Below are 27,337 nucleotides of genomic sequence, written 5' to 3'. Positions count from 1 at the left end.
AGGCTTCAGACAGAGGATATGTCCTCGGAGCACCCTTATTTCCACAGGCATCATGTCCTTGCGTGACCACATGTGTGCTGTGATACCCAAGGGAAGCCCCTGACAGCAGCACTGAAGACATCAGGCTGGAGAGATGGCACCCCGATGTCCAGCTGCAGGAGCCCCCCCAGCACACGTGAGGAACTTGGCCAGCAAAGCAGGTGAAGACCAAGGTCAGGAAAAGAAAACATAGCAAAAGGTGCAAGTCAATAATTCCAGGCTAAAATAACTGAAAAAAGAGACAAGACAGAAAACCAGGAGTGAATGGGAAGCTGAACATATCCAAGGGCTTACACAGACAGCTTTAAATCCTTGAATTTCAGGCTCAAATGACTCAGGGTTGAAGTTGTAGCCTATCTTTATCCCAGCTAATTCATCAATCTCTTATTCAAGCAGCCATAGAGGATACACAAATGTAATTTCAGTGAGTAATGCTGCTTTACTTACCCATAGGAAAATTCCCCCTGTCTTTAAACACCTCAATTGGCAACGCCCCGCACTTAGCCTTGGGGCAGACGGTAGTACTGCAATTACCATCACGAGCAGCACTGCACAGCCACATCTCCATGGATGGAGATTTGCCTCCCTACAGAGGATGGGTCCATGCTTAGTGTTATATATAGTGACGGTGACGTTTTTCTTCATTAGGTCAGTATGCGTATCAGGGATACCACGCCTTCTCGGCGTGCATAAATAACTTTCAACAGCTGTTAACTCTGAAACCTAACGATGACTTAATTAGCAACACGGGAGCCCACATCGAGGCGAGGGCGGGGCGAGGGAGGGCGGGGCGGGGCGGCTCCGCCCCCCGCCCCGCCCTCCCTCGCCCCGCCCTCGCCCCGCCCCGCGCAGATGGTGCCGCCGCGCCGGGGTGACCAATGGGGGCGCAGCCCGTCAGCTGACCGGCGGCGCCTACCCAGGTGCGCGCCGGCGGCGGCACAGAGCGGGCGGCGGGCACCGGCACGACCGGCACCGGATCCACCCGCCGCTGCTTCTCCTCTCCCTTTCCTGGAGGAAGAAGGAATCCCGTTTATCCTAGCCCGCCTCGTTCCGCGCAGTCCGGCGCGGTGAGGATCCGCGGTAGTGAGCGGATGTGCCGCCTCCCCGTACAGCGGCAGCCCCGGGGGAGAGCTGCGGTTAAGCGGGCTGCGACCCCCGACCGCCGGTAAGTGTCTCCGCTGAGCTACGGGGAAGGAGCCGGGGCCTGCGGGAGCCCCGCGGGGAGCGCAGTGCCTGCGGGGCGCTCCGCTTCGGGCTGCCGCGGTGCGTTGCGGCCCGGCCCGGCGGAGATCCCCGGGGGCCCGGCCCGCCCGGAGCCGTGCGGGAGGAAAGTTTGCGGTAGCGGCCGCGCCCCCCCCCCTCCCCCCGTCCCCTCCCCAGAGGGAGCCGGCGTCCCCCCTGCCGCTGCCGGGAAAGTTCCAACGGGCAGCCAGGTTTCCCGTGCGGACGGCGATCCCGGACCGCACCGGGGCTGGGGACCGCGTCGGCTCGCACCTCCGGGCGGTGGGGACGGCGGATGCGGTGTTTCCGCGGAACAGCGGGCGCTGCAGCATCGCTTTCCTCCCCTCCGGGCACTCTGCTTTCCCCCGGTTTAGTTTTGCTGTTAATTGCCGCTTTTTTTGCTGACCGCGTGGCCCGGTGTCCCGGGGGGGGGGTGGGGGGCGGCCGCGTACCTGCGGCGGGGCGCGGGGGGGGAGCGGAGCTGGTGCCGCCTGTGCGGCAGGGCTGCCAGCGTCCCCGACCTCCGATTTGCATGCGAATGGGAGTGTATCCTGGCAGATGTCTTGCCTCATCCATTCACACGGAGGAATTTGAAAAGACAAGGAGTCTTCAGTGTAACAATAGCCCTTAAGAAAATGGCATAAAGGCGCAGTGTGAGCGGGGCTGCCCGGGACCGCCAGCTCCGCCACCTTCCTCCCAGGGCCAAATTCATTGTTCGCGGGGCGATGCTGGCGGAACGGCCGCTTCGCACCTGTGTCGCTGCGGTTCGGTGGCATTTAAAACTCGGCGTGTGGCAGGGATGCTGTACGGCAGAGAGGGCTCCGTGCCGGAGCTGAAGCCGCCTCCAGCCGCGGCTCCGCCGGCTCCCCTCTGCACCGGGGGCTGGTCGTTGGTTGGGGCTTTTTTTGGGTTTTTTTTTTTTTGGAGTGTGGGGTTTTTTGGGTTTTTTTGGGGGGGGTCGGTCGCCTAGAAGATGCGCGGAGAACCGCGGGGCGGGCGGAGATGCGGCCGCGGTCTGGCCGCGCAACCCGGCGCAGCGGCGGGGCCCTCCCTGCGCGGCCGCGGAGCGGGACAAAGGGCGGCCGGCCCCGCTCGCCTCCCCTTTGTTGGGGGCTGTCGGCTGTCAAAGGGGCCATTGAGCGCCGGGGGCTCGCCCCCGCCTCGTAAAGCCCCTTTGAGAGAGGAGAGAGCGCGCATTGTGCCAGCGGGCTCTGTCTCACCGGGAGAAACACAACAGATGTTGGCCTGCTATTTTACATCTTTCCCCAAGTTATTTAGTGCTGCCTTGGTGCGGTTTTCCCACTAGGCGATGGATGGAAAAGTAACAGAATCAAACTCGAAGTAGAAAATAACACCGTCCAAAGGCGAGGGATCACGCACAGGATGCTTATATTTTTGTCCTGGAGCTGCATGATAGTTCCCAAGCAATGAATCTCTTCAATAAAAAATAGTTTGTGAACCTTCAAGTCTTTTCCTTACAGCTTCAAGGGTGACTATAAAACGAACCTGACATTTCTAAACAAGAACTATAAACCTTTTATGGAGAGTAATTCAGATGTACATGAGGTGATCTCGCAGATGCTCAAATGACCAAAGTCACACACTGCATCAGTCCCGGCTGTTGTCTGGAAGGGTCCCACCAAACTATGTCCAAAAGTCTTGGAAGTTGGACTTTAAATTAATTTAAAAGACAGACACACTGAGAGAGAGAAAAGCCAATGCGTGAAGCTTCCCAGATGACAGAGTAGTTAAAAGTCCGGGATTTGCCATGTCGGATCAGTCTGTGGGCTCCCGACCTGATGTACCTCCTCAGCCAGGGCAAGCGGGCGATGCCCCGGACATCCCTGTCCCACAGCGCTGCGGCACCGCAGTGAAACCTGGGCTTGGCAAGAGCTGGAGTGTAACTTTTGCCTTGATGGTTAAAAAGTTATTGGAATAAAATTTTATGCAGTTCCCTATAAAATTATATATCCTAGTAGGCATTTGGGACTTTAATAGACCAGTTACTGTGATGACTATAAAGTATTTTCCATTTACCTAGAACAGACATGAATAATACTACTGATTATTAAAGGAAATAGGTTTTTGTAACAAGTTGTATAGATTATGAAAGGATAACTTCTTAATGTTAACCGTGAAAGACCTTTTTTATTGACATGACTAATGCTGAGCGCATCCAAACTCAGGCTGCAAAAAGAAACTTCTCCTCAGTCTGATTTAGCAGGGCTCGGACAACTGTGTAGGCACGGATCCAGCTTGGAGGCTAGGAAGCCCTGGTTTAGAACCAATCATACGTGCATTTGATTCCAACTCGTAGAGGAAATGTGATCATTTAAATAAGCATTAGTTAAAGCTTTCATCATCCTATCGTAACTAAACACTAAGTACCCCTCCGTATTTGAAGAAATACTAATCGCCGCTGGGACGCGAGGCGCGGTGGCAGCCCACGCGGAGGTAATGCTGCAGCCTTTTGTTTTACTTCGATACAGTATCGTGGCACTGCAGAAGCCAGAGAAAACTTTTGCTAATCGGCGTGCTGTATTCCTGCTGCATCCGTCTGTCGGCAGGCTGCTGCTGCCAAGGCAGGCGGCAGCTACCAGCTCTTGATTATCTTTTTTTTTTTTTGTAGGGACACTTAAAGCACCTTGGATGAATCATAGCCCCAGTCAAGTATTAGTGGTACTGCAGCTTCCATAGTTTAATATTTACTGAAAAGGTAATTTATTTGCGTTATTGAGTCTATGGATTTTTTTGTTGTTAGGGATGATATAAACTCCAAATTAATTTAAACAGTAATTTTTAATTTTTTTAATTTCTTGTATGAATTGTTTTGAATCTTTTATTTCTGTTAATATCGATGAGTAAAAAAAGGTTTTTTCACTTTGGTAGATGGGTTAGAGCTCTGTGCCACGTTATTTCTGCCTCTTTTGGAACCGCTGCTTCCCCAGGCGAACGCCTTGGAGGGCGCCTGGTCCCAGGTCGGGCTTTGTGTCAGGCTCAGGGTGGTAGGATCAGGCATCAGAAAAAGACAAAACCACAGAACAAAAGTTAAGTGACATTTGTAGAAGAGCACCGGTTGTTAACAGCACTATTCTATTTTTTTTCCAGCTAGCAAAGTAGCAAGATGCTGAAAATGTTTACTGAGGAGCCAAACATTTTCAGAAATAAAAATCACTTTCTTTTACTGTGCACTTTGCAACTACGGAGGTGACTGTTCTTTGAAGCCCTGATTAATATAAATGAGTTGTAATTTTCTGACCAAGCCATCCTAGTTCACATATATTATTCCATTGGCAGACATGTGGTCTCCACAGCTGTCCCCTCATTTGTGTATGAAATGGAAACACTGGTGGCATTTGTAGGTTACCATAGTTACACGAACAATACACGTGTGAGGCTTCATCCTGCCAAGCTCCAGATTTTTTCCTGGCAGACATTTTGTAGACACAGAACTGAAGAAAATCTATGTAAAGTTTTTTGGAAGCACATAAATCCTTTTCTGCTCCTATCTGTTTATGTAATGCTAATGGCCAGGGAGCCTGCATTTCAGCCTCACGACAGCTGATTTTCACATCTCCCAGTTGGAATGCCATCCCGGGAGATGCGTGATGCTCCCAGGAACCATAAATTCCAGACCTGAGTCAAGAGCAGTTAAGTTAATTAGTGGAATCAAGTCCTAAATGCTATGGCAAATACAAAGCACACCTTCCTTAAAAATAACTTGTGGCACAGCGAGGTCTACACAAAACACAACTTTTGAGTGGAAATAGTTTTTCTCCCGGTTGTTACGCAGGTTGGCAATGCCTGTTGGGTTCCTGGGGGAGCAGAGGCAGGAAGGGACGACCCTTCCACGCTTGCTCCATCAGGAGCATCTGCAGAAATTCAAGGAAGCGACCTGAGAAATACTCCCATGCTCGGTTTTGTCTCTACAATTAAAATGTACGCCAGTATGGGAAGAGGATGGGGGAGAGTAAAGAAAATCATGGAGCTGGCTTATGTCAAAGTTCAACCCGGCAGGCAGCCAAACACCACGCAGCCGCTCGCTCCCTGCCCCCCTCGGTGGGATGGGGGAGAGAATCAGGAAAGAAAGTAAAACTTCTGGGTTGAGATAAAAAGTCTAATAGGACAGCAAAGGAAGAGAAGATAATAATGATGCTAAAAGAATATACAAAACAAGCGATGCGCAATGCAGTTGCTCACCACCCACTGACTGATGCCCAGCCCATTCCAGCAGCGATCACCACCCCCCATCCAGCTCCCCCAGTTTATACCCGGAGCATGACGCCGCAGGGTGTGGAATATCCCGTTGGGCAGCTTGGCTCAGTTGTCCTGGCCGTGCTCCCTCACGGCTTCTTGGGCTCCTCCTCGCCAGCAGAGCATGGGAAGCTGAAAAGTCCTTGGCTCAGTATAAGCATTACTTAGCAACAACTAAACCACCCGTGTGTTATCGACGTTATTCTCATCCTAAATCCAAACCACAGCACTATACTGGCTGTGAGGAAGAAAATGAACTCTATCCCAGCTGAAACCAGGACAGCTTAGAAACTGATTTTGGCGGTATGTCATAAAACTAGTAAATAACGGTGTTTCTCTAAGACTCGGGGTGCTTAAATTCTGCAAAGAAAAATCAAAGGACTACTGATAAGAAATAGTCTACTGAGGATGTGCTTGAGTTAGTCAATGATTTTTACAGCCTCATTCTTTTCCTGTAGCTGAGTAATTAAGTCTTCCACTAACGGACTTCATAAGGTCAGACACAGACCATGCCTCCACACAGGGTTTAAGAGGTACCCAGATTAAAGTTCTAAACCACATTCTCTTATGCATTGCTGCTTAAAGCCCTGCAACTTTATTCAAATTTTGTTTTGTGATTTAGATGTCTTTCATTTTTCTACATATGGCACTGAAGGAAAATACTGGATTGGCCTATTTTGTATTGGCCTAATTCTCCTCTTGTTGAAGACAGCAGAAGTCTTTGGCATCAGTGGGAAGAGAGTTAGTCTCTGCTCTTAAATTCTACTGCAAAATCTTTTTGTAACTTCACCACCTAATTCATAAGATCTTAATTCGGTGATACAAGCCAGCATTTTCTTGACTTTCCAGCTGGCTGAATTATCAGAAGAATGGGACCTGGTTTTCACCTGCAGCACAGTTTCTAAAGATCAAGTATTTGAGATGGAATAGATGCCTATTGCTTTTTTTCTTTTCTTTTTAACTTAAAGAACGACAGGGCAAAGCAATTGTAAGTAACGGTCTTGAAATATTTAATAGGACACTATATTGAGAATGCACGGAAGTTATAAAAATGCCATAAAGAAACAGCTCTTTCCCTTTTTTATTGGGTACAGTGGTCTCGCTACATAATTCTCTCTCCTAAGGTGCCGCCCTTCAGTCCTCTGTGGTAACACAGGACAGTATTTTCCCTGTCCACTTCACAGACCAAAGCGGTCCATTTAACGCTGGAGGCAAAGATTACTTACGGGTTTTATTTAGAAATTCTAGAGATTGTCAGCATCTCATTTCCAGGTATTTAATTTAACTAACTCTGGTGATTCCAGCAATTTATGCATCTGTCAGCTTTGATTACAGCAGGAGTCCCAACCGCTTTTTGAAACCGCCCCCCCCAAGGTATTTGGCAGGGTTTGCCTCTCGCTGGTTACTTCAGCGTTAGCAAACGCCGGGGTGGCAGCACTCCCCTCTGCAGGGGCTCCTGCGGCTGCTCCCACCAGCGTCTCAGTGAGTCTCGGGGAGGTGCAGCCCCTCGCCTGTATCCAGCGATGTGCCGCGAGGCAGGGGAGGAGGCAGGATGGGTAACGCACGGGTGGCTTGTGCGGAGTGGGCTCTTCTTGCGTGGGAAGGGAGCAAAACCCCAGGCAGGTGGCGGGGTGGGTGGTGCTCTTCATACCATCATGCTCCAGGAGCAGGACTAGAGCAGGATCTACCAGCCAGCTTGTTTCTCCACTGCTGTGGGTGGGATCCATCGCTGCCCCGTCCCGCTGGCAGCCCGAGTCCCAGCTGGACAGTGCAGCCCCATTTCCTCAGGGACCACCAGCAGGGAAGTCCCAAAGGGCCCCCAGGCCTGGCCGGGCACGTCCCACTTCTGAGACTGGCATCCTCAGCTGGGAGCCACTTGCTTCACCTCAAAGGAGTTGCTTTTGTAGACAAGCAGAAGGTCTGAAAGTCAAGTGCAGGACTGAAAAATGGCAGGGCTGACACTGGGACAGAGGAGACTTCTGTAAAGATGTGTCTGGTATGTCCGTTAGACACTCCTTGTGCGTCTACTGAATGTTGGCTTCCAGACATACCAAGGTCTGGTTTCATATACATGTACTGAACATCAAAGATGTTATAAGGTTGAGACCAAAACCAGATTCCCTGGTGTTCTAGAAATACTTTTCAAACCCACAAAACTCCCTTGCTGACGATGCAGCTAACCCAGATCTCCATCTCTGCCTTCCACCTCTGTCCCCTTCACTGGACTATTTTACCAGAGGTCACTAGTCCTTATTTTAGCAGAGTCAGGTTTTAAAGATAACATTAATGGTTTGGAGAAGACTAAGGGGCTGTTTTACTTCATGGGAAATATCTCGTATATCGTATACGCCTCAATGCCTAGTTTTATGTGATTTGTAACTACTTTTGTACAGTCAACATAACTTGAGTCATTAAGCAAAATGCAGTCTTTGGGGTTTGTCTTTACGTAAAATTGGATTCCCACTGAACTCCGCGCTAGCCCCCAACTGGAGCAGCATGGTGGAACATGCACCGCCATGCCAGCTCAGCTCCCCGCGCAGTCAAAGCTCCCATGTTTGCGTATAGTCCAAAAGACTTGGTCCAATTGGACCAAGCCCAGGTTTTCTATGGTCTTCAGGGGTTAGTCAGCAATAAGGTGAAGAATCAGACAAAGTAACTACTAAGAAACACATAAAAGTTATTCAGAGGGAATTACTGAGCTTGTCCAAAATTAGGTAGAGTAGCATTTTACTTTATAAAAAGTATCACTGAAAGCTTGGATTGTCTTTTTGTACTTTAAAGATGTTTCAGAAAATTTTTACAATGGTGAGGCCCTGGCCCAGGTTGCCCAGAGAAGCTGTGGCTGCCCCTGGCTCCCTGGCAGGGTTCAAGGCCAGGTTGGATGGGGCTTTGGGCAAGCTGGGCTAGTGGAGGGTGTCCCTGCCCATGGCAGGGGTGGCACTGGATGGGCTGGGAGGTCCCTGCCCACCCAAACCATTATGTGATTCTATAATGCATCCTACATTTTCTGTTATTTCATGCATCATATGATTTATTTGATTAAGCAAGTCCAAAAATACCTAGTAAGTGCATACCTTGCTAATGTGCTGCATAAAATTACTAGGATGCAGATGAGCTACTGATTGGCCTTGCTAAATTTTTAAATTACAAATGATCCATCACTCTAACAGAAATTGAGTAAATATTGATAGTTACGGCGATCCAGCACTCATAATAGGCATTGCAGTGACTTGTAAATGCGTTGCAAAAGTAACTTATTTTACCCATAGATGGACCACCACAGTTAAGTGAACTAGTTGCAAAAAGAAAAGTTTTTAAATAGCTGCTTCAGAACAGGTCTTTAAAATGATTTCATCATAGTATATGGCAGAGAGTGAAACCAAATAAATGTTCTTTATAAATTTGTTGGCAAGTATGTTGTCCTTTATCTTTCTGCCCCCTTTAAGTGAAACAAGTCTAGTATATACTAATTAAACTGTGTCCGAATGAATCACCTTAATTAGGTAAAGACTTTATCTACAAAGCTTCAATAACTTAAAATTTTGAGAGAAATAACTTCTCCTACATTTTCTGCAATAAGCAGCAATTTTAGCACCTCTATATTTTGCAAGCACTTTATGAAATAAACCCATCTGCGGAAAAACTGCTGACTTTGCCATGAGAAGACTGAGGACTAGAGCTAAAGGAACAATTTATAGGTCTATTCTTAAACATACAAATACATTAAATACGACATTTTTTTCTCTGTATATTCATCTCATGAACTTCTCAAAGCAAGACTGTGATCTGTTTTCTGCATGAAACAAAGTTAGTCTCAAAATTTAGGTGATACTTGAGATAAAGAGAAATAGCTGAATATAGGCTATTAACATTTTCACCATTCTCAGTTGAATGAGCCTTCCTTCCCTGATGACATGGCAGAAGACCTGCTCTACGTTCCAAGCAATACTACTTAAACAATTTTGGAACAAAATAATGATGAAAAACATATGCTCCATAAAAGATGCATTTTCTCAGTACAGTATAACCGTATGTTGGGTTATCAGTTGTGAATGGAAGAAGGAGGTCTTCAGAAAAAGGAAGAAACTTCACGTGGAAGCCCAGTCAAAAGTGCAGAAAGACTTGTGAAACGGGGAAGGGGAGGGTCATGTAAACCAGCTATCTAACTGGAGAGAAAATAACTTTTGTCTTTGATCAGAGTACAGCCTTAGTTCAGAGTAGTACCAACCCCAAATCTGTGGCCACTTAGTAGAATTACTTCCATCCCATCTCGACTTGGTTGAGTTCCAAACCTTTATCTTGGTGCTAACAGCCTTTATGGTAGATCTCTCAGTGCCTGCCATGATAAATCCTTTTATTTTGTTATTGGTATGTTCACAGTCTTGAGGGAACAGTAAGGTAGCTCCATATTGATCAATTCAATATATGGTTTTATTAAAATTTATATGTAAATATAGCTCAGAAATAGAGAATTTGATGTTGCAAGCATATAAATCTCAGAACAAAAATCAATAAAAGTCTATTTTATTCTAAGGGCTGAAGTCTGAGTAAGCACACTACATGTATAAACTACATAGATATAGATGTAGGCTAACAGTAAAATACAGTTTAATACTTAATCACTAATAACTGAAAACCAAATACATAGTACAGCCACAGGAAACAGAATTATCAAAGTAGAGTGTAACAAGGACCAGAAAAAGAACTCTCTTTTTTTTCTTGCTTGAAGATAAACAACTGAAGCTATAGATGGCTAGCTTATTATGTACGTATACCTATAATTTTTTAATAACAAGTTTATGCATTTCCTACAGCCAGTGCTATTATGATACATACTGAGATACTGACTCACTTCAGTTTTTATTTATTGGCTACCATTTCTAGCACAGGATTTCCTGGCATCCTTTATGGTAGTAACAACTACTTACGCGCCGGGGTCTTTCCCAACTGTGGGAGATCCTGAATGACTCATAAAACTGGAGTTTGATCTAGAACTGTGTAGGAAGCAAAATAATCACACTGCCAGAAAGCCAGTCAGCAAAAAAGGAGACAAAGAGGATTTTCTGTTGCTTTGTGAAAATCCCGTGGAGTTCTGGCATCCATATTTTCTCATAGTTAAAAATACTTCTCATGTGCTCCTTATTTCATCATTATTAATACTTCCACTAGCCAAGCTGCCTTGGTTCTCAGAGTAGTCAACCAAAACAGAAATTCTGCTCCAAAATCCAACCAAATCTCTCAATGCCCTTGTTCCTTTTTTAGAGCTATTTCTCTTTTAAAAAACCAATAAAAAATTATTTGGACTGTACTGATTTTGATAGATAGTAAGAAGCAGAGATTATCTGAGTTCTAGCATGAAATCCTCCTGAGGCAGGTGCCCCCATGGGTAACAAGATGTTCAGATTTTTCCATGTGGTTCTGAGATCTCAAGTATACCAAGAATGAATTCCATTTCTATTCTTTAAATGAACAGAAGATGAAGCACAATTTCTGTAGTCTTGGTCCTTTAAATGATTAGAAGATGAAGCAGGATTTCTGTAGTCTTGGTCCTCTTTCATTCTTCAGCCAGCCGACACACTAAATGCAAAAAATAGTTGGAACAGGTCTTCCAAAATTAGTTATGCTCCGTAAATTTTAGACACTGTACAAGCTAAAACCAATTAGGTTTAAATTCTCCCTCGCATTTAAAACATACAGAAGGCCATGAATGCATTACAGCGTGTACAGGTGGAAATGAAAGAATTTCCCCAGCGGTTTGTCCTCCATCAGCTGCAGGAAGTCGTCCTGCATTTCAGTGCAGAAGGGAAGAGCAAGGAAGGTCTCATGAAACTGCCTTTTAACCTGACAGTGGAGGTTATTTGGTTGGCTGTCAGGAAAGCTGATCTAGTCAAATAATTTTATCTGGTAATTATGTGGAATGAGGATAATAATCACAGACATGATTCTTCTCCATCGAATGAAAGAAAAGCTTTACTTCTACCTTCCTATTGAACAGGGGCAGACCCTGGGTAGCAGGACATGAAAAACAGTCATGGGCAATAAAAGAACGGCCTGTATTGTCCCAAGATTGATCTGTTTTATGAAAATAGACATTGTAAGAAAGTAGATAATAAATTGGGTTTCTAATGTAAGAATATTACTACTGTACAAACATATCTTGCTATTCAGGCTTTCAAGGCTTTTAAATGGTTTTATGAGGTTTTTTCCATTCCTAAAGAAAAAACAGACTATATAATTTGACAACCCACTGTTTGGAAAGCACTTATTATTCCTGATGTTTCTAATATGACTTGTTAATGGTAATTTGCAAGAGATTTTCAAACAGATGACAGAAGCTGGGTTGCAATTCCATGGTTGATTTGATGGGCCATCAGTATACAGTAGCTGTACTCTGCGTGGTATCTAGCCCCTTGTACTCGTGATCAGTGTATGAATGAAAAGAATTTTTCTCTCCCCTGCAAATTTACTTCAATATTGTAATGAAAAACAATGTATCAGATGCACGTCTTAAGAATAAACCCCAATAAATTACAAATTTTCAAGATGTAAATGCTGTTTCTGCAGTGCAGGCATTATGAATAGGATGCTTTCTGCATTTCTTCTGTGGAGATAAGACTAGTATTTTTCAAAAGAACACAGATAAAGCATGCTAAGGTGGTCTTGAAATATAGCAAGTCGCCTTCTCACCAGAGCCTTCCCTAAAATTAAACACTGACTTTATTTTAATGGAATGTGTGTACAGACAAGAAGAAAAAGTAGGCATTATTTGCAGGAAAAAACAAACCCATGCCCTAAATATTATAAATCCCTGAGGATGTGTTCTGAAACTTTATACCATTAGCTTTTGCCAAGAAAGATAGCTTTGCCAAGAAAGGTTGGACCAGCTGATCCTTGAGGTCCCTTCCAACCTGGTATTCTGTGATTTATTATTACATGTCCTATAGGCCCTTGTTTTTGTCTTTGCTTTTAGTAACAAGCTCCCATTTTCAGATCTTGGTATGCTTTTTGAACTGACGTATGATTTTCAGCTTGACTTTTCTGTATTTTACACAATTCAGGCTTGTAAATAGCTTATTTCCTGATGACATCAGAGATTTAAAAACCACAATAGAAAAGGCTTACTATCAGGCATGATTCCTCAATATTTTTCTAAATAGTCAGGATTGCACTTGTAAATTTGATTCCTGGGAAAGGAGCCCATTCTGTAAGTTAGCTGTAAATATCCTGGATATTAAACTCCAAGTCCAGCCTCTCTCTCTAGGATGTACAAGGTCACTGATGCTCTTGACTGGAGTAAGCCCTGATTTTTAGTAACACAACATTGTAGACCAGGGTTTGTGCTGTGCTTGCTTGTGTGATGTAGTGGCAGTACTTCAATGTCTCTCTCTCTCCTAAAGCGCTATCAAAGGCTAGCGTTCACCTGTAGCATGGCACCACTAGCTCAGTTTTTCTTTGTAGCAAATGGGTGGATATAGAACTGCAAAGGCCCCGCTGAAGGCAAGTCACTTTTGAGCTCCAACATACGCACAATTCCCTTTCCTTAAGCTTGTCTGACTGTCTTAACCTGACTGTATGAACTCAACCTGAGCTCATTATGGGCCAGTTCATCTCCAGCGTTGCTTCTAGCGTTAAGTAGCTCTTCAGGCTTGATCTTGGCCAGACCACCCAAGCCAATCTCTTCCAGTGTCCCCTGTCTAAACAGGCTCCTCCTTTCCCTGACTGTGGAGTAACACTTGGTATTGATCCCAGTCTGAATTTGGTTTTCTTGATCACCGTGCTCTAGCTGAAGCCTCACCAGTTCTTACGCCTCGGCACTAATCCTCGGTCACTGCCGTGTACGCCAGATCCCTGGCGTGGGACTGCCTCAGGTGCCTTTTCCTAATGACCCACCTGAATCCAGGATGCAGCAGCCCAGGACAAGTTTTCGCAAACTGACTGATGATGGAGGGTGTTTATGTGGCAGTAGTTTCACAAACGATGATGATGGGGAAACAAGAAAGCTGCACGAGTCATTAGCAGAACATTAGCACAACAGACAATTTTCCGAAAGACTAGCTACATTACTTAGGCTCAATATATGAAAATGTTTCTGTGGAGAGATGGGTAGGTACTGTGGATCAGTGTGTGCTTCTGGCTCACAGCAAGTGCAAAATAAATTGCTTGTCTTAGCCTGAGGTAATTTTCTTCATGTATCTGATCCCTCAGACTTTCACCTAGGCACATTTAGTACATATGGCTGCCAACCAAAATCTGTGCTGATGCCACTTGCAATATAAAAGAAATTTTGCAAGAATGAACCACTTAACTGTGGAGAGAGAAGATTTTCTGTGGTAGTATCGCTGTTTCAAAGCAGACATCTAAATGTTCATATGCAGACTATATTATTTTTTTTCAGCAATTTTTAATAGTGACCATTAATACAGTTGTCAAGGAATTGACACCACTTTGTCTTCCTATTATCAAGAAAAAATGTTTAATATCTATTTCTTCTACTTGGCAAGTTAACTATGAACACTTTTAATGAACAGTTTATTTCACAATTGTCCCTTCGTATTCTCCTCTTACTGCACTAGGGACTTAAGTGTACCTTTTCTTCAGATCACCTGAACAACTCAACAAACTCTTAACAGCCATCAGCAAGGCTACAGCTGCTGGCACACACCTCTTTCCACCCCACAGGAGAGCTGAAATTAAGAATCTTCTGCTCCATAACCAAATACCCACCATTACGATTTCTTGGGCCAAACAAATTTGCAATATTAAACAGTTTTCACAACCAAGCTGGAAAGGGAAGCCCTACACAAACCTCCATTTCCAGGATGGGAGACACAGGAGTGATGCTCACATTTTCTGCTGCCCACAAGAAACACGAGCAAGCTAATAGCCCAAACAGCCGCCGTGGGTTTGCTTACTGACAAAAATGTGGTTTCTTAGTGCACTGGGTTCTAAGAGGTGGTATGAAAAATGCATTTATTTAGCCCCTAGTAAATTAATTCCCTGCATATTTCTCCCACAAAATTAACCATTACTTCTGTTGATACCAAGTTAACAGCTGTTAGGACCATTGTAGTGGTTTGGTACACTAGAAAATACAAATTTAATAAATGAGAGGGAAGGCAGAGAATGCCAAAAGCTGTCCTTTGCAAGCTCAGTATCTCCCCCTCACTCTTTAGGGGAAGTTTCCCCACCCAGTCTTTTTAAAAGAAATTCTTAACACATAATTAAAAGTGCTGTCAGTCACATGACCTATATTAAATACCATTTTCAGGGGAAAAAAAAAAAACCCAAACATTTTGTGGTGTGGCTGTCCTAAGGAAGGGTTTGAGGACTGATGCTCTCCCTGAACCCAAGAAGCCCAGAGCCACCGCTGTGCCCTGTTCCGCTCTGGTGTTTCTGTAAGAAACGTTCCCTGGCCTTCAAAAGCCAAAATCTTCTGAACTGATCCCCTGACTTGTCCTTGGCTTGGACTGCACCCGGCTACCAGGGACATACTGTATTCAATTTATATTAAAAAAAAAAAATAACAGCTTAATACAGAAAGGATCTCGCTGGCCAAAATGCTGAGCTGTCTGGCAGGAAAGGGGCACAGCCGAACGCTCAAACTCTTCTCAATTCAGGCTCACTGATTCCAGCGAGCTGGGAACTTTCCCAGGAGCCATCCCTGGTTTACCCACATGGGCTTGGAGATGATGCTGTGGTGGCTGTTTGGCACTGCATACAGTCAGGGATTTTGTTTTCAAAGCTTGGTTGTCCTCCAGCTTATCCACCAAAAAAAAAAGAAAAAAAAGAAAGATATTTCCTTCATACATATCTTGTCTAGTTTTTATTTGGGAAAATGTGATTATAATTCTAAATAGGACCTCAGAACAGTCAAGAAACATATTCCCCCAGCAAAAAATGTTGTGGTTTTTTTGTTTCTTTGGACACTAAACATCACAGAGGGGTCTGGGACCAGTCCTGCCAACACTGAGGACATCCGGGGGCGAAGGGACGGCTGTCGGTGACCGCTCAGCAGAGGCAGAGAGCTGGCAGCTGCTTCTTACAGACATGAGAGCTGAGATGGCCATGCACATCGTAGAGAGATATAAATGGCAGAACAAAAGCTGCCATTGCTATTTAGTTACATAAAAACCCGCAGTGCACTTTTTCACTGATAACGGCTGCCTCTTTAGTTTTTATCAGAGCAACGGATGGGGTTTTATAGCATAAGCAGCAGCTAAAGCAAAAGTCCATGACTTGGCTTTTCCCTCATGCTGTGGCCTCTGGGCTGCCGTTCATATAAGCACAGCACTAAAATGGACTGGGGCGTGTGGAGCCGACCAGAATTTACGTTTTGATTACACTGGGTTTTCATTTATAGCTTCATCCAAGCTGCCCTGGGCTGGGGGAGATTGGAGACTGTAATGTGCAGGTCATTTCTAAAGAACATTTTCCAGTTAAAGAAAATTAAATCCATTTGCAGTAGAAAATAGCTAGAGAAGAGAAAGCGTCACTAGTAACTTGTAAAATTGTATGTCTACAGTGATCATAAACCTAGAACTCTATTCAATAAAACCAGAAATGCCTTCTTACCAAGGATGAACAATAAATGTAATGTGCAAGTTAGAGGATATAAATATTCAACAAAGGAAGGAACGAATTCAAAATTTTTTTCAAAATCTAGATGTGCAACGACACATTTTAAAAGATGCTTTGAAGTCTTTTTTGGGCAGTTTCATTTTTAAAGTATTACATGATTTGTATAACGACATCAGAGCTAAATCAGTACTAAAACATCATTAGGGTCCACAGCTTTATAAGGGATGGACTTCTTTCTCTTCATCTACTTAGAAGAAAGTTACAGGAGAGACTCTGAAGGCATGAACACTTGGAGGAGTATTGCCTCTTGCAGCGGCATCTGGTTTGGTGCGGGCTGCTGCCCCCGTCGTGCCTGAGAGTGGGACCAGAGCCACCCCCTGCGCAGGAACTGCCAGGTGCAGTGGCAGCTCAAGGCACCTCCACTACCGTCCAAAATTGTTACCAGATGAAATCACTGCCTGCAGTATTAACTACAAAATACGATAATTTGAAAAATCTGGAATTAAATCAATTAAACTTCGGATGTCATCAATATTGCTAGAACTGTCTGGTTTGGGTCAGCTACAAATGTACTGTTGTAGAGATAAGCATCCTTTACAGTCAGCATAACTCAGTTTATGCCAGTCTCCTCATCGCTCTATGTTAATATATTCCTTACTATTACGGTGCCATTAGGATTGGGGTTTTTTTTAATGCAGTTACTGTCTTATTCAATTCTTCCATCAGCTGAAAGTTATTTGAGAAGGAATGTTTGTTCTACATCTGTTTTTTCCCCCTCCAGCATGGTCTGAGATTCTCATCTCTCATTGAAGTCTCAGAGAGAAAATCTAACTCAACAGGGTCAAACACTTTCTAGCTGACATTCCTGTTTCCCTTCCTCCAAAACACAACCACAGAACAAATAACAGCATGCCAAAATAAAAATGCTATTTAGTGTGTTCTACTTATAGCATTATACTGTAATCTGAAATAAAATAATGTAATTTCATTATTTAATATGCTGATCAGATTTTGAAGTAAGAGCATTGTATAAATGGCATTCCTCTCATCACTATCTAGATGACTATTTAAAAACAATTTTTGAAAGCTGTATTTAGTTTTAATACTTTATATAGTAATATCTTTTGTGGGCTTTGACTAGGTTGAGGCTTCGCTATGTTCTAATTGAAAAAGATGCGATTTCCTGCTTTCTGCTCTTAGAGTTTATCATTGCTCTGTACTCTGTCTCAGATGTAGCACAACTTTATTATTTTAGTTACATAAAAAGACAAAACTTTTGTTTGAGGAGTCTCAACTGCAATCATTAGAGCATGAGATTTACAGCGTCGGTCTGAATTTCAAGCGGTCTGCTCTTTCTGTCCTTAGTCAGATTTGTCCCATGCCTTGCTCGCGTATGCTTTGTATTTAATTCAAAGCTGGGTGAACGGAGGCGCTAACCTGTTTAACCTTCAGGGTGAAGTACTGCCAAGGTGTACTTTATCTGCCAAGATCGATGTGCACAGCGAGCCAAGAGGAATCCAGCGAGGCAGGTGAAATCACCACCACAAGCGCTGGTTGGAGAAAATCAGTTCATGCAGCATCACCCAAGCAACATGCTTTGAACTGGAAAACAGGCAGCCGCCATATTTAACGGCACGGGCCCCGAACTGCACATTTTTACACATAGCCATACAGACACTCTCAAAACTGTACCCATGCTTTTTACAGCAGCAGCGATGGGTTTGCAGATAACAAACGGTTTCCCGGAGCTTACTTTTTCAATAAAGTGAGAAAGGTTTCACCAAGAGCTTGGATTTTGCTTGAATATGTGTTTCAAGGCCCACGATACGACAGATTTTCTGAGGTACATTGGATGCTGTTGGGTTAATTTAAACATACTCTTGCATGAGTAACTTCAGGCTAAAAAGATATAAATTGTGTGGTTTACACAGTAATTTGGGATTGCAATAATTCACATATCATGCACAATGCAGTACAAACAGCTAAAATAAGGACAGTACGTTCATTTAATCAAATTTACTGATATTGTTTGGTGCTTAGCTGGATTAAATCTAAGCTGTTATCTGGAACCGATTTGATTAAGTCGGATGAATTTTGGCAAAGTTCGTACGCATTTAGCTTGGAATTTATAAACCACCATCTTCCTGAGCCCTAATTCCACGCGCCCCGGGGACAGCTCTGGCACCCTGACTCCCGTGGGGATCAGGCTCTGAAGGCCTGTTTGGGCCCTCGCTGCACCCGCAGGCATACCCGCCATCTTTAGCGTTTCTCAAGCCATCCAAACAAATGTTGCAGAGTAAAACTGAAAGGAATCTGAAAGTTTTATTTTCAGGTGATTGTGTACATCGTTACAGTCACTCACTCAGGAAATATCTGAGAGTTTTCTCATGTAAATCCCAAATAAAAGAGAGTTCCAAACCCTACATAACTTAACTATAGCAGGTCAGGATTTTCATAAGAGATGAATGTTACAATAATGATTGTTTTCAGATATTTTTCTTTAAAGGATGAAGATATTAAATAATATATGAACTGTATAGAAGATGAGAATAACATATACCCTAATCTGTTTTCAGGAACATCTTCAGACACTGATTTGCAGAAGATTCTGGAACACAGAGGAGCAGCTGAGAGTCTTCAGACCATTTCTTGTCTTCTCTAAACTCAGAAAATCACCTTCACCTTCTGGATGTCCAAGCCTTTCACCTTAAACTTTAAGCTTTATATTTTCTGCTTGATAACAAATTACCCTCTCAATCTGTTGTTATTTTAAGGGGCTGGGGAGCTGAACTCGCTAGCTGACCAGCATGGCGAAGGTTAGGGTGGTTTTAACTGTTTGCCAGTTGGTGCTAGAATTGTTAATGAATTCATTAACTGAGTCTTCCATACCGAGTAATGAATGTCCACAGCTTTGTGTATGTGAAATCAGGCCATGGTTTACACCACAGTCAACGTACAGGGAAGCCACGACAGTTGACTGCAATGACCTTCGACTAACAAAAATCCCCAGCAATCTTTCCAGTGACACTCAAGTCCTTCTGTTACAAAGCAACAACATTGCAAAGACCACAGATGAACTCCAACAGCTGTTTAATTTAACAGAATTGGATTTTTCACAAAATAACTTCACAAGTATCAAAGATGTGGGGCTCTCAAATCTCACCCAACTTACTACTTTGCACCTGGAAGAAAACCAAATAACGGAGATGACCGACTACTGCTTGCAAGACCTTTGCAATCTTCAGGAGCTATATATAAACCACAACCAGATCAGCAGTATTTCTGCAAATGCATTCTCTGGCCTGAAGAATCTTTTGAGATTACATCTCAACTCCAACAAATTAAAGGTTATTGACAGCCGTTGGTTTGATTCTACTCCTAACTTAGAGATTCTCATGATTGGAGAAAATCCAGTGATTGGAATACTAGATATGAATTTCAAACCACTCTCAAATTTAAGGAGTCTAGTTTTGGCAGGAATGTATCTCACAGACATTCCTGGCAATGCCTTGGTAGGCTTGGATAGTCTTGAAAGCCTTTCCTTCTATGACAACAAATTGGTAAAAGTTCCTCAGCTTGCACTTGAGAAAGTTCCAAATTTAAAATTCCTGGATCTCAACAAAAATCCGATTCATAAAATTCAAGAAGGTGATTTTAAAAACATGCTCAGATTGAAAGAGCTTGGCATCAATAATATGGGAGAACTCGTTTCTGTTGATAGGTATGCGCTGGACAACCTGCCTGAACTTACAAAGCTCGAAGCCACCAACAATCCAAAGCTGTCTTACATACATCGTTTGGCATTTCGCAACGTTCCTGCCCTGGAGAGCTTGATGCTGAACAACAATGCCTTGAATGCAGTCTACCAAAAGACAGTGGAATCCCTTCCAAACTTGCGTGAGATCAGTATCCACAGTAACCCGCTCAGGTGCGACTGTGTCATTCACTGGATCAACTCAAACAAAACCAATATCCGTTTCATGGAACCTCTATCCATGTTTTGCGCTATGCCTCCAGAATACAGAGGACAGCAGGTGAAGGAAGTGTTAATACAGGATTCAAACGAACAATGTCTTCCAATGATCTCTCATGAGACCTTTCCAAATCACTTGAACTTGGACATCGGCATGACAGTGTTTTTAGATTGTCGGGCCATGGCAGAACCCGAGCCAGAAATTTACTGGGTCACTCCTCTCGGCAATAAAGTAACTGTCGAAAGTCTCTCCGACAAATACAAGCTGAGTAGTGAAGGCACCTTGGAAATCTCTAACATCCAGGTTGAAGATTCCGGGAGGTACACCTGTGTTGCTCAGAACATAGAAGGGGCTGACACGAGGGTCGCTACTATCCGGGTGAACGGAACGCTTTTGGATGGTACCCAGGTTCTGAAAATCTATGTTAAGCAAGCCGAATCACATTCCATCTTAGTTTCTTGGAAAGTTAATTCCAATGTCATGACTTCCAATTTAAAATGGTCATCGGCCACTATGAAGATTGACAACCCTCACATTACGTACACTGCTAGAGTCCCGGTTGATGTACACGAATACAACCTCACGCATTTACAACCATCTACGGATTATGAAGTGTGTCTAACGGTGTCAAATATCCATCAGCAAACACAGAAGTCCTGCGTTAACGTTACAACAAAAAACGCAGCTTTTGCGCTAGATATTTCAGACCAAGAAACCAGCACTGCCCTCGCAGCGGTGATGGGATCCATGTTTGCCGTCATTAGCCTCGCCTCCATTTCTGTTTATATTGCAAAAAGATTTAAGAGAAAAAACTACCATCACTCATTGAAAAAATATATGCAAAAGACCTCTTCAATCCCACTGAATGAGCTCTACCCTCCACTTATTAATCTCTGGGAAGGTGACAGTGAAAAAGACAAGGATGGTTCTGCAGAGACCAAGCCAACTCAAGTCGACACATCCAGAAGCTATTACATGTGGTAACTCAGAGGATATTTTGCTTCTGGTAGTAAGGAGCACAAAGACTTTTTTGCTTTATTCTGCAAAAATGAGAAGTTGAAGACTTTTGTATTTTTGACTTTGCTAGTTTGTGGCAGAGCGGTGAGGACAGGTGGATATTTCAGAATTTTTTAGTATAGCGTATCGCAATTGTTTGACACAAATGGCAGCTTCACCTAGCTTCCAATTATTTTTTTTTTCCCCTTTTCCTTTTTTTTTTTTTTTTTAGTTATTGTGCTAAACTTAATGCTGTTCTAACTACAGTGCTGAATAAAATTAATGAGAGCTGGGGTTACCCTGTGATTCCAACGTAGCACAACCCCATTCTTCTGAAGCCATCAGTAGAGTACAGTATCTTGCAAAGCTAACATACAGTTTTGAAACTGCATTGAACTAGGTTTGTAACGCTGGTCTAAGGACTCGTACACTGAGAAAAGGAGACCTTGAATGATGTTAGTTGACTGTACTGTAATGTTGTATCAACTGATTTGAATGTTTTTGACTTTGAACAATGAGTTTTCTTTTTTTCTTTTTATTTTTGTAGTAGTTGAGAAGGCTTAGGTAAAGCTAACAGACAATAGAAATATGTACATCCAATTTTTTAATGTAACACTAAATGTTAATTGTTCTCTTATTCTTTTTATTATATTTAGTAGACACTTTTGAAGAATACTAGAGTTTTGTTGTGTTTAAATCACCAACACATGGTGATTTAGTTTTGTTCTGATTTTTTTATTTTAGAAGTCACAATAATGTATTGGGTTTAGATGTCACTAGTTTGACTGGTGATCATGTTTTGACATAAAATATATCCAAAATGTTATATAAAAATATTGTGGTTTTTTTCTCAATGGAATTATGTTTCAACAAAGTTCCAATTTTTTAAAAATGCATTTATTTTAATAGCAGTGTTTTCTCTGCACTAGATGCAAAATACTGAAAATAATTTAATCAGAAAAATGTATGGGCATGGCTTTAGGACTGTAAGTCACATGCAGAATCAAAACTGTTTGGCACACAGTACACAGCAGAAATAATTCACAGTGTGTAACAAAACACCTTCCTTTTTGTATACTTTTCTCTTTATATTTTGAGCTAAGATACAAATGAAGCTGACATTTAGCTGTCATTGCGATCAGTTAGGACAAAAAAACCCCAACAACTCAGTGCTACCAAGCTGAAATAAAGCAGTTGAATCCTGGCATATACTTAAAAACAAAACAAACACCCCCCCCCCCCAAAATGTGAATTGGATCAATGTTCCTTCAAAAGCAGAAATTAAGATGGCTAAAACTAACAAGACAGTAATACGTCTGGGTCCAATACTGAACTGTATTTTATACAGACTTAAAATTAACTAGTACTCTGAAGTATTTTACTGAATTAATACGGTAGAAGTGCAAAACCTCAGAAAGCAGTGGTGTTTCTATGTGTGCACTGGGTATAATATAGATGCGTAATTTACAGTTGAACCCACAGACGCTTTGTACGTTGTCTTTTCTGAATCCATGGAAGTTCTCTGCAGGGCCCGCACACGAGTCACGAGCAGGGTGGGTTTGCGGTGAAGTACGTGGGTAGTTGTAAGAGATACCTAATCAGCAAGCACAGACTTTTCTACACTTTATGACCACTATCAATGTGCAACTTTTTACATGTTTTTACATACCAAATACGTTCTTGGTAAGTAAAAGTTAATTGTTAAAATAATGGATGTGCCTGGGTTTTGAGGGTGTTTGAAGTTTTTTAGCTCTCTAGCTTCTCAAATATATCAAAGACCCCTCCCAAAATTTACAAATAGCTCCAAACTTCTTTTTTCCCTTCAGTCAACTGTCTAAAAATGAAAAAGTGATTAGCATAGTTTCACTAATAAGCTGCTTCGGTGCAAAAAACTTTAGTACGTCTCATGGATACATGCCTTGTTGATCTTGCGTTTCAACATAAAGCTGAGTGAAGCTATTAATTATGCATTTAAATCAAGTACTTATGCTGCTACACACAATCTTTTATATGTTCATGAGATCTCATGCATTTTTAATCATGTGACAATTAGATGTTGGGATTAGGCAAGTGTCTTTTGATCATGGAGAAGTCGCATGGGGGAAGCATTTATTCATCACCTTCTCCTGTATTTGTTTGTAATGTTAATGGGAAATTTCCTCTTGCCTTCTCCAGAAAAGCTTCAGAGCAATAATTATCACCTTGTCTATATGCTATTCTAACCTTAAAACTGCCTCTATTATTATAGCTGGCATGATGAATTAAAACTGAGATCTCTTTTGCAGTTAAGATTCACTCTATTTTTTCCAGAGAAAAGGACACAGTGAGGACACGGTTGACAGCAAAATGATGGCTTCCAACTTGCATGACATAATAAAATTGTCTTTAGAAAATAATTAATTGAACAGGTGTCAGACGGTGCAGACCAAGCCCCTTTCTCCATCATCTCAGCTTCCTGCAGCCCTTGTACAGCTATACCATAGATACTCAGTAACGAAGATCACGCAAAGCCCACGGTGCTCTACTTGAGCCTCCTATCCAAACCCTCCATCGTCAGTCACCATGAGGTAACCTAAGCACGGGCTGCCCTCCAAAACAGTGATCCTGCTCTTCCTCCTCCCTGTCCCCATCTCCCATCCTCAATTACGCACAACTTTGACATCTACTTGCCTTCTGAACGTCCTCATATCGACCAGTCCCTGCTGCTGGAGACAAGACCACGCCGACAACTTTGCTGGGTGCGCACGTGTGGCTGGATTCGTTTATGCCTAGCCATGTTCTGCAGTTTGGGCAGTTTCAGAAACACAATGACTGGCAAAAAGGAAGGTGGCAGGGACACATGCCACGCAGCACGACAAAGCAGCACTCAACACTTTGATCAGCAATCGCCAACAGCAGCTGGGGGTATGGGAAGTAAAGCAATGTTTAACATGTTCCTCTCCACCAGGGAAATAATGGGCCTTTTGTTCCCTGCAGACCTATTTGGCAGTTTTATGTCATTTGTTATCTTTTTAGAGCAATGCTGTTGAAGAACAGCAGGAGAAAATGGCCTTATGACAGCCACGCGCTTCTCCAGGATGTGCTGATCTGTATTTCAGGGCAGCTGATGTTGCTGGGAATCTGGGAGAGAGATGCAGGTTACCTGGGAACAGCTCAGCAGCAAGAAGCACCTAGTTAATGCAGTGTATTCTGCACACACAGCCACCAGTGATAAGTACTTCCAGCCTTGTAACCTCTCCCCTTAACGTTCTGTACAGATCCCCTGGAAATTTAAAATTTTGCAAATAAAAAAAAAAAGCATTGGGTAAGAAATTAATCACATGTGGCATATAATCTTAGCTAATAACCTTCAATCTTGTGCTAGCAATTCTGTGCTTGCAGTTTGTTGTGAGCAAAAATAAAAATACTCTGCCTAATTGCCTTCAAAATGTATTTGCATCTACTGGTCACTGAAGACAAAGAAACACCCCCAGTTTGCTCAGAATCAGAGATTGCGACTGGCCACTTTAAAAACAGTATGGGGGAAAAAACGTTGTTACCTTTCATTTGGCTAACAGTTTAGAAATGCTGTGTAAGAGTAGACATTTCATACCCAACTAAACTTCTGCAGTGTTACTTCCACTTGGTTGCCCAATAATGAAATATTTCAGTCCCCTGAAGAGTAAATAGCTCACTCAAGTGTAGCATGCAGTACTCCAGCTAAATCCACTTTTCATTTCCTCACCTAAATCATAATATCCTATTGGATTGAGAGAGGATATTTTCACCCAAGAGCCAAGACTGATACTGGACACGGTCTTGGAATAAAGCGCACAAATACACCGATGCTTTCACAGAGCTACGATCTGCCCTCCAGCCCCGCCTCATGACTATGTACTCGTTTAGTTACTAAAAGAAGGTTATGAGGAGAAAAGGCCAGCAGTTTGACCACTGGTTTCATAAATGGGTTAAAACTGGGAATAGGTCAGCAAATCTGGTCCAGTGGAGGGTGTCCCTGCCCATGGCGGGGGGTTGGAACTTGACGATCTTTAAGGTCCCTTCCAACCCAAACCATTCTGTGATTCTGTGATAAATCCGAGATCCAGTGAGAAGTGCATGACCTTGCCCTATTGCCACTGACAAGCTGTAAGTGATAAAAGGAGCACCTTTTTGAGTTCAAATTAGGAAACTCCTTTTGCTTTGTGCTGGCAACCCTGAGAACAAGACTGAGGACAAATGCAGTGCAGTGCACTGCAGTGAAATCCCTGAAATTAAGTGGGATAAGCAGCTGGGAGCTACTTCTGCAACGTCTCCACCACAGCCGATGCACCCTGTATGGGAAGCGGACAATTCACTTGGGGCACATCTCTTTCTAGTCATCTCCATCCTGCAAAGCATTGTGACGAACATGTGTGCAATGAGCGAGTCGCGCTGGAAAAGCACGCAGGGGTGTGGGACTGGTGCCGGAGGAGCTCCTTCACAATCCACCCAACACACTAGGAGTAGCTGTTTGTTACACTGTGATCCTGCTCCACAACCCGCCACCGACATGAATGCCATGAATTTCTGCTGCAACTGGAATTTGCCTTCTCACGCTCACCATGCCGACAGCACCACCACTGCAGCGCCGGCGCCCACAGCTATGGAAAGCCCAAGACCGAAGGGCAAGGTGAATGTGCTACCATTGAACCTTCTTCAGGAAAACCCAGAGTGCCTGAGCTGGAGATCTCAACGGCTGTTACACATTGCCCTTATTAAAATACTGGCACCGTGTCCCTGCAAAAAAGATACTACCGCTACCAAAACCCCTAGATAACATTTCTTTGCAGTGTCATACAGAAGTGAATGTTTTGTGTTTCCCCTGAACTGTCAACGTTTTAATCTTCTCCTTTTCTGCTCTTTCCAACTATTGCAATTTTTTACATTTGAGAACTGTTACCCACCCACTCTCTCGTACGTCTGCTCTGTAGTCAGCCTTTCCCTGGTCTCACCCTGCCCCACGCCCTTCTGCTAGTCAAGGGCAAGTCCTGTACAGCCTTGGTCATCACGAGATCTCAAAAGATGACGCTAAAGGACTTCTAATTTGTATTTAACTTTGCAGCTACCTGCTTCCCCGCCAACCTTTCTCCCTTCACCTCATCCTTACCCTGTTTTTCTTTCAGCCGTTTCCCTCCGGAGACCTCAATTGCTGTTGACTGTCAGTAAGAGTCAGATCAAGGCTGCGATTCCGGCAGGCAGCGTTGCGGTGCCGCCCTGCCGCCTCCCCGTTTACTGCTAATGCACAGAACTTCCCACTTAGCAAAACCCCTGACCGTCTCCCCGTCTCCCCACTCCACTTCTCTATCTGCCCTTATTTGTGAGCATATTATGACCCTCGTTATTTTTTCTACTGGTACGAAAGCAACAAAAGACTGATTTTTTCTTTCTAGTAAGGTAAAGGAGATTTACCGTAAAATTTGTACTATTGTATATTTATGTCGAGTAGACCAAAGGAATGCTGAATCATAATAAAAGAATCATAACAACAGTTTTTGAAATACATGAAAATAAATACTTTGGAAAAGCTGGAATTGATCATTAAGTAAAATTTTCAAAAGCAACTAAATGACTTAAGAGCTTACATCTCACTAACTTCAGTGGTACATTAGGTGCAAAATCAGGTAAATGAGATTTTTCTCAAGTGCATCTGGAAGTATTAACTTTCCTTAAATTTTGAGCAGCTGTGAAACATTTTCCGTGGAATTTTATGACATGGTTTAATTTTTTTTTTTCCAAAAATCACTTAAAACCATAATTTTGATCTGTTATGGGGTGGGTGGGGGGGACACAATGGGATTTAAATCCTGTCATCCTCAGTGGAGTTAACTGATTTACAGTGATCTAAATAAGGTCTATGTCTTTAAAAACTGCAGTTCCAGGTTTCTGCTCACAACTGGAGTAAAAGTTGTTGGCAGATTTTTTTTAAACATCAGCTTTTCTTACTGCAGCCTATTCTGCTGGACTTGATTCCAAGCAAGAATTATTGTATCAGAAAAGATCAGAGTGCGAAGGAAGATCACTGGAGTACCAACTACTTTTAGTTTTGGACAAGATCATTTAATGTGAACAACCCCAAAGACTCTGCAGCGTGTTTAAGGACTATATGCAACCTAATGATACAGGTCATTGACAAACCCATTGCTCTAAAACACGAATAAGTGTTCATAACTAATTTTTTTTGTTTCATATCCTTCATATTCCATTTGAAGAGTTCTCTACAGTAATAAAAAAAAAAAAAAGGATTCTATGTCCTATAC

At 43.1% G+C, this 27,337-nt stretch overlaps 1 protein-coding gene and 1 long non-coding RNA gene across 5 annotated transcripts in view; one reads left to right on the top strand and one right to left on the bottom strand.

The window, feature by feature from the left end:
* LOC129211531 (uncharacterized) overlaps positions 1-27,337 on the bottom strand; it is a 235,950-nt gene that overhangs the window by 74,807 nt on the left and 133,806 nt on the right. The gene's annotated exons all lie outside the window — the stretch shown is intronic.
* LRRN1 (leucine rich repeat neuronal 1) lies at positions 955-26,757 on the top strand. 2 transcript variants are annotated; one of them, XM_054838756.1, is made up of 3 exons: positions 955-1,204; positions 3,890-3,976; positions 18,669-26,757. In XM_054838756.1, the coding sequence occupies exon 3, from the start codon at positions 18,900-18,902 to the stop codon at positions 21,048-21,050; it is 2,151 nt and encodes a 716-aa protein (XP_054694731.1). In that variant the 5' UTR covers positions 955-1,204; positions 3,890-3,976; positions 18,669-18,899; the 3' UTR covers positions 21,051-26,757. The 2 variants fall into 2 exon arrangements, with proteins under 2 accessions (XP_054694731.1, XP_054694730.1); XM_054838755.1 differs by lacking the exon at positions 3,890-3,976.

This window comes from Grus americana, chromosome 11 (assembly GCF_028858705.1).
Source record: "Grus americana isolate bGruAme1 chromosome 11, bGruAme1.mat, whole genome shotgun sequence".
Classification (NCBI taxonomy): domain Eukaryota; kingdom Metazoa; phylum Chordata; class Aves; order Gruiformes; family Gruidae; genus Grus; species Grus americana.
This window is presented reverse-complemented; position numbering and strand designations above follow the sequence as displayed.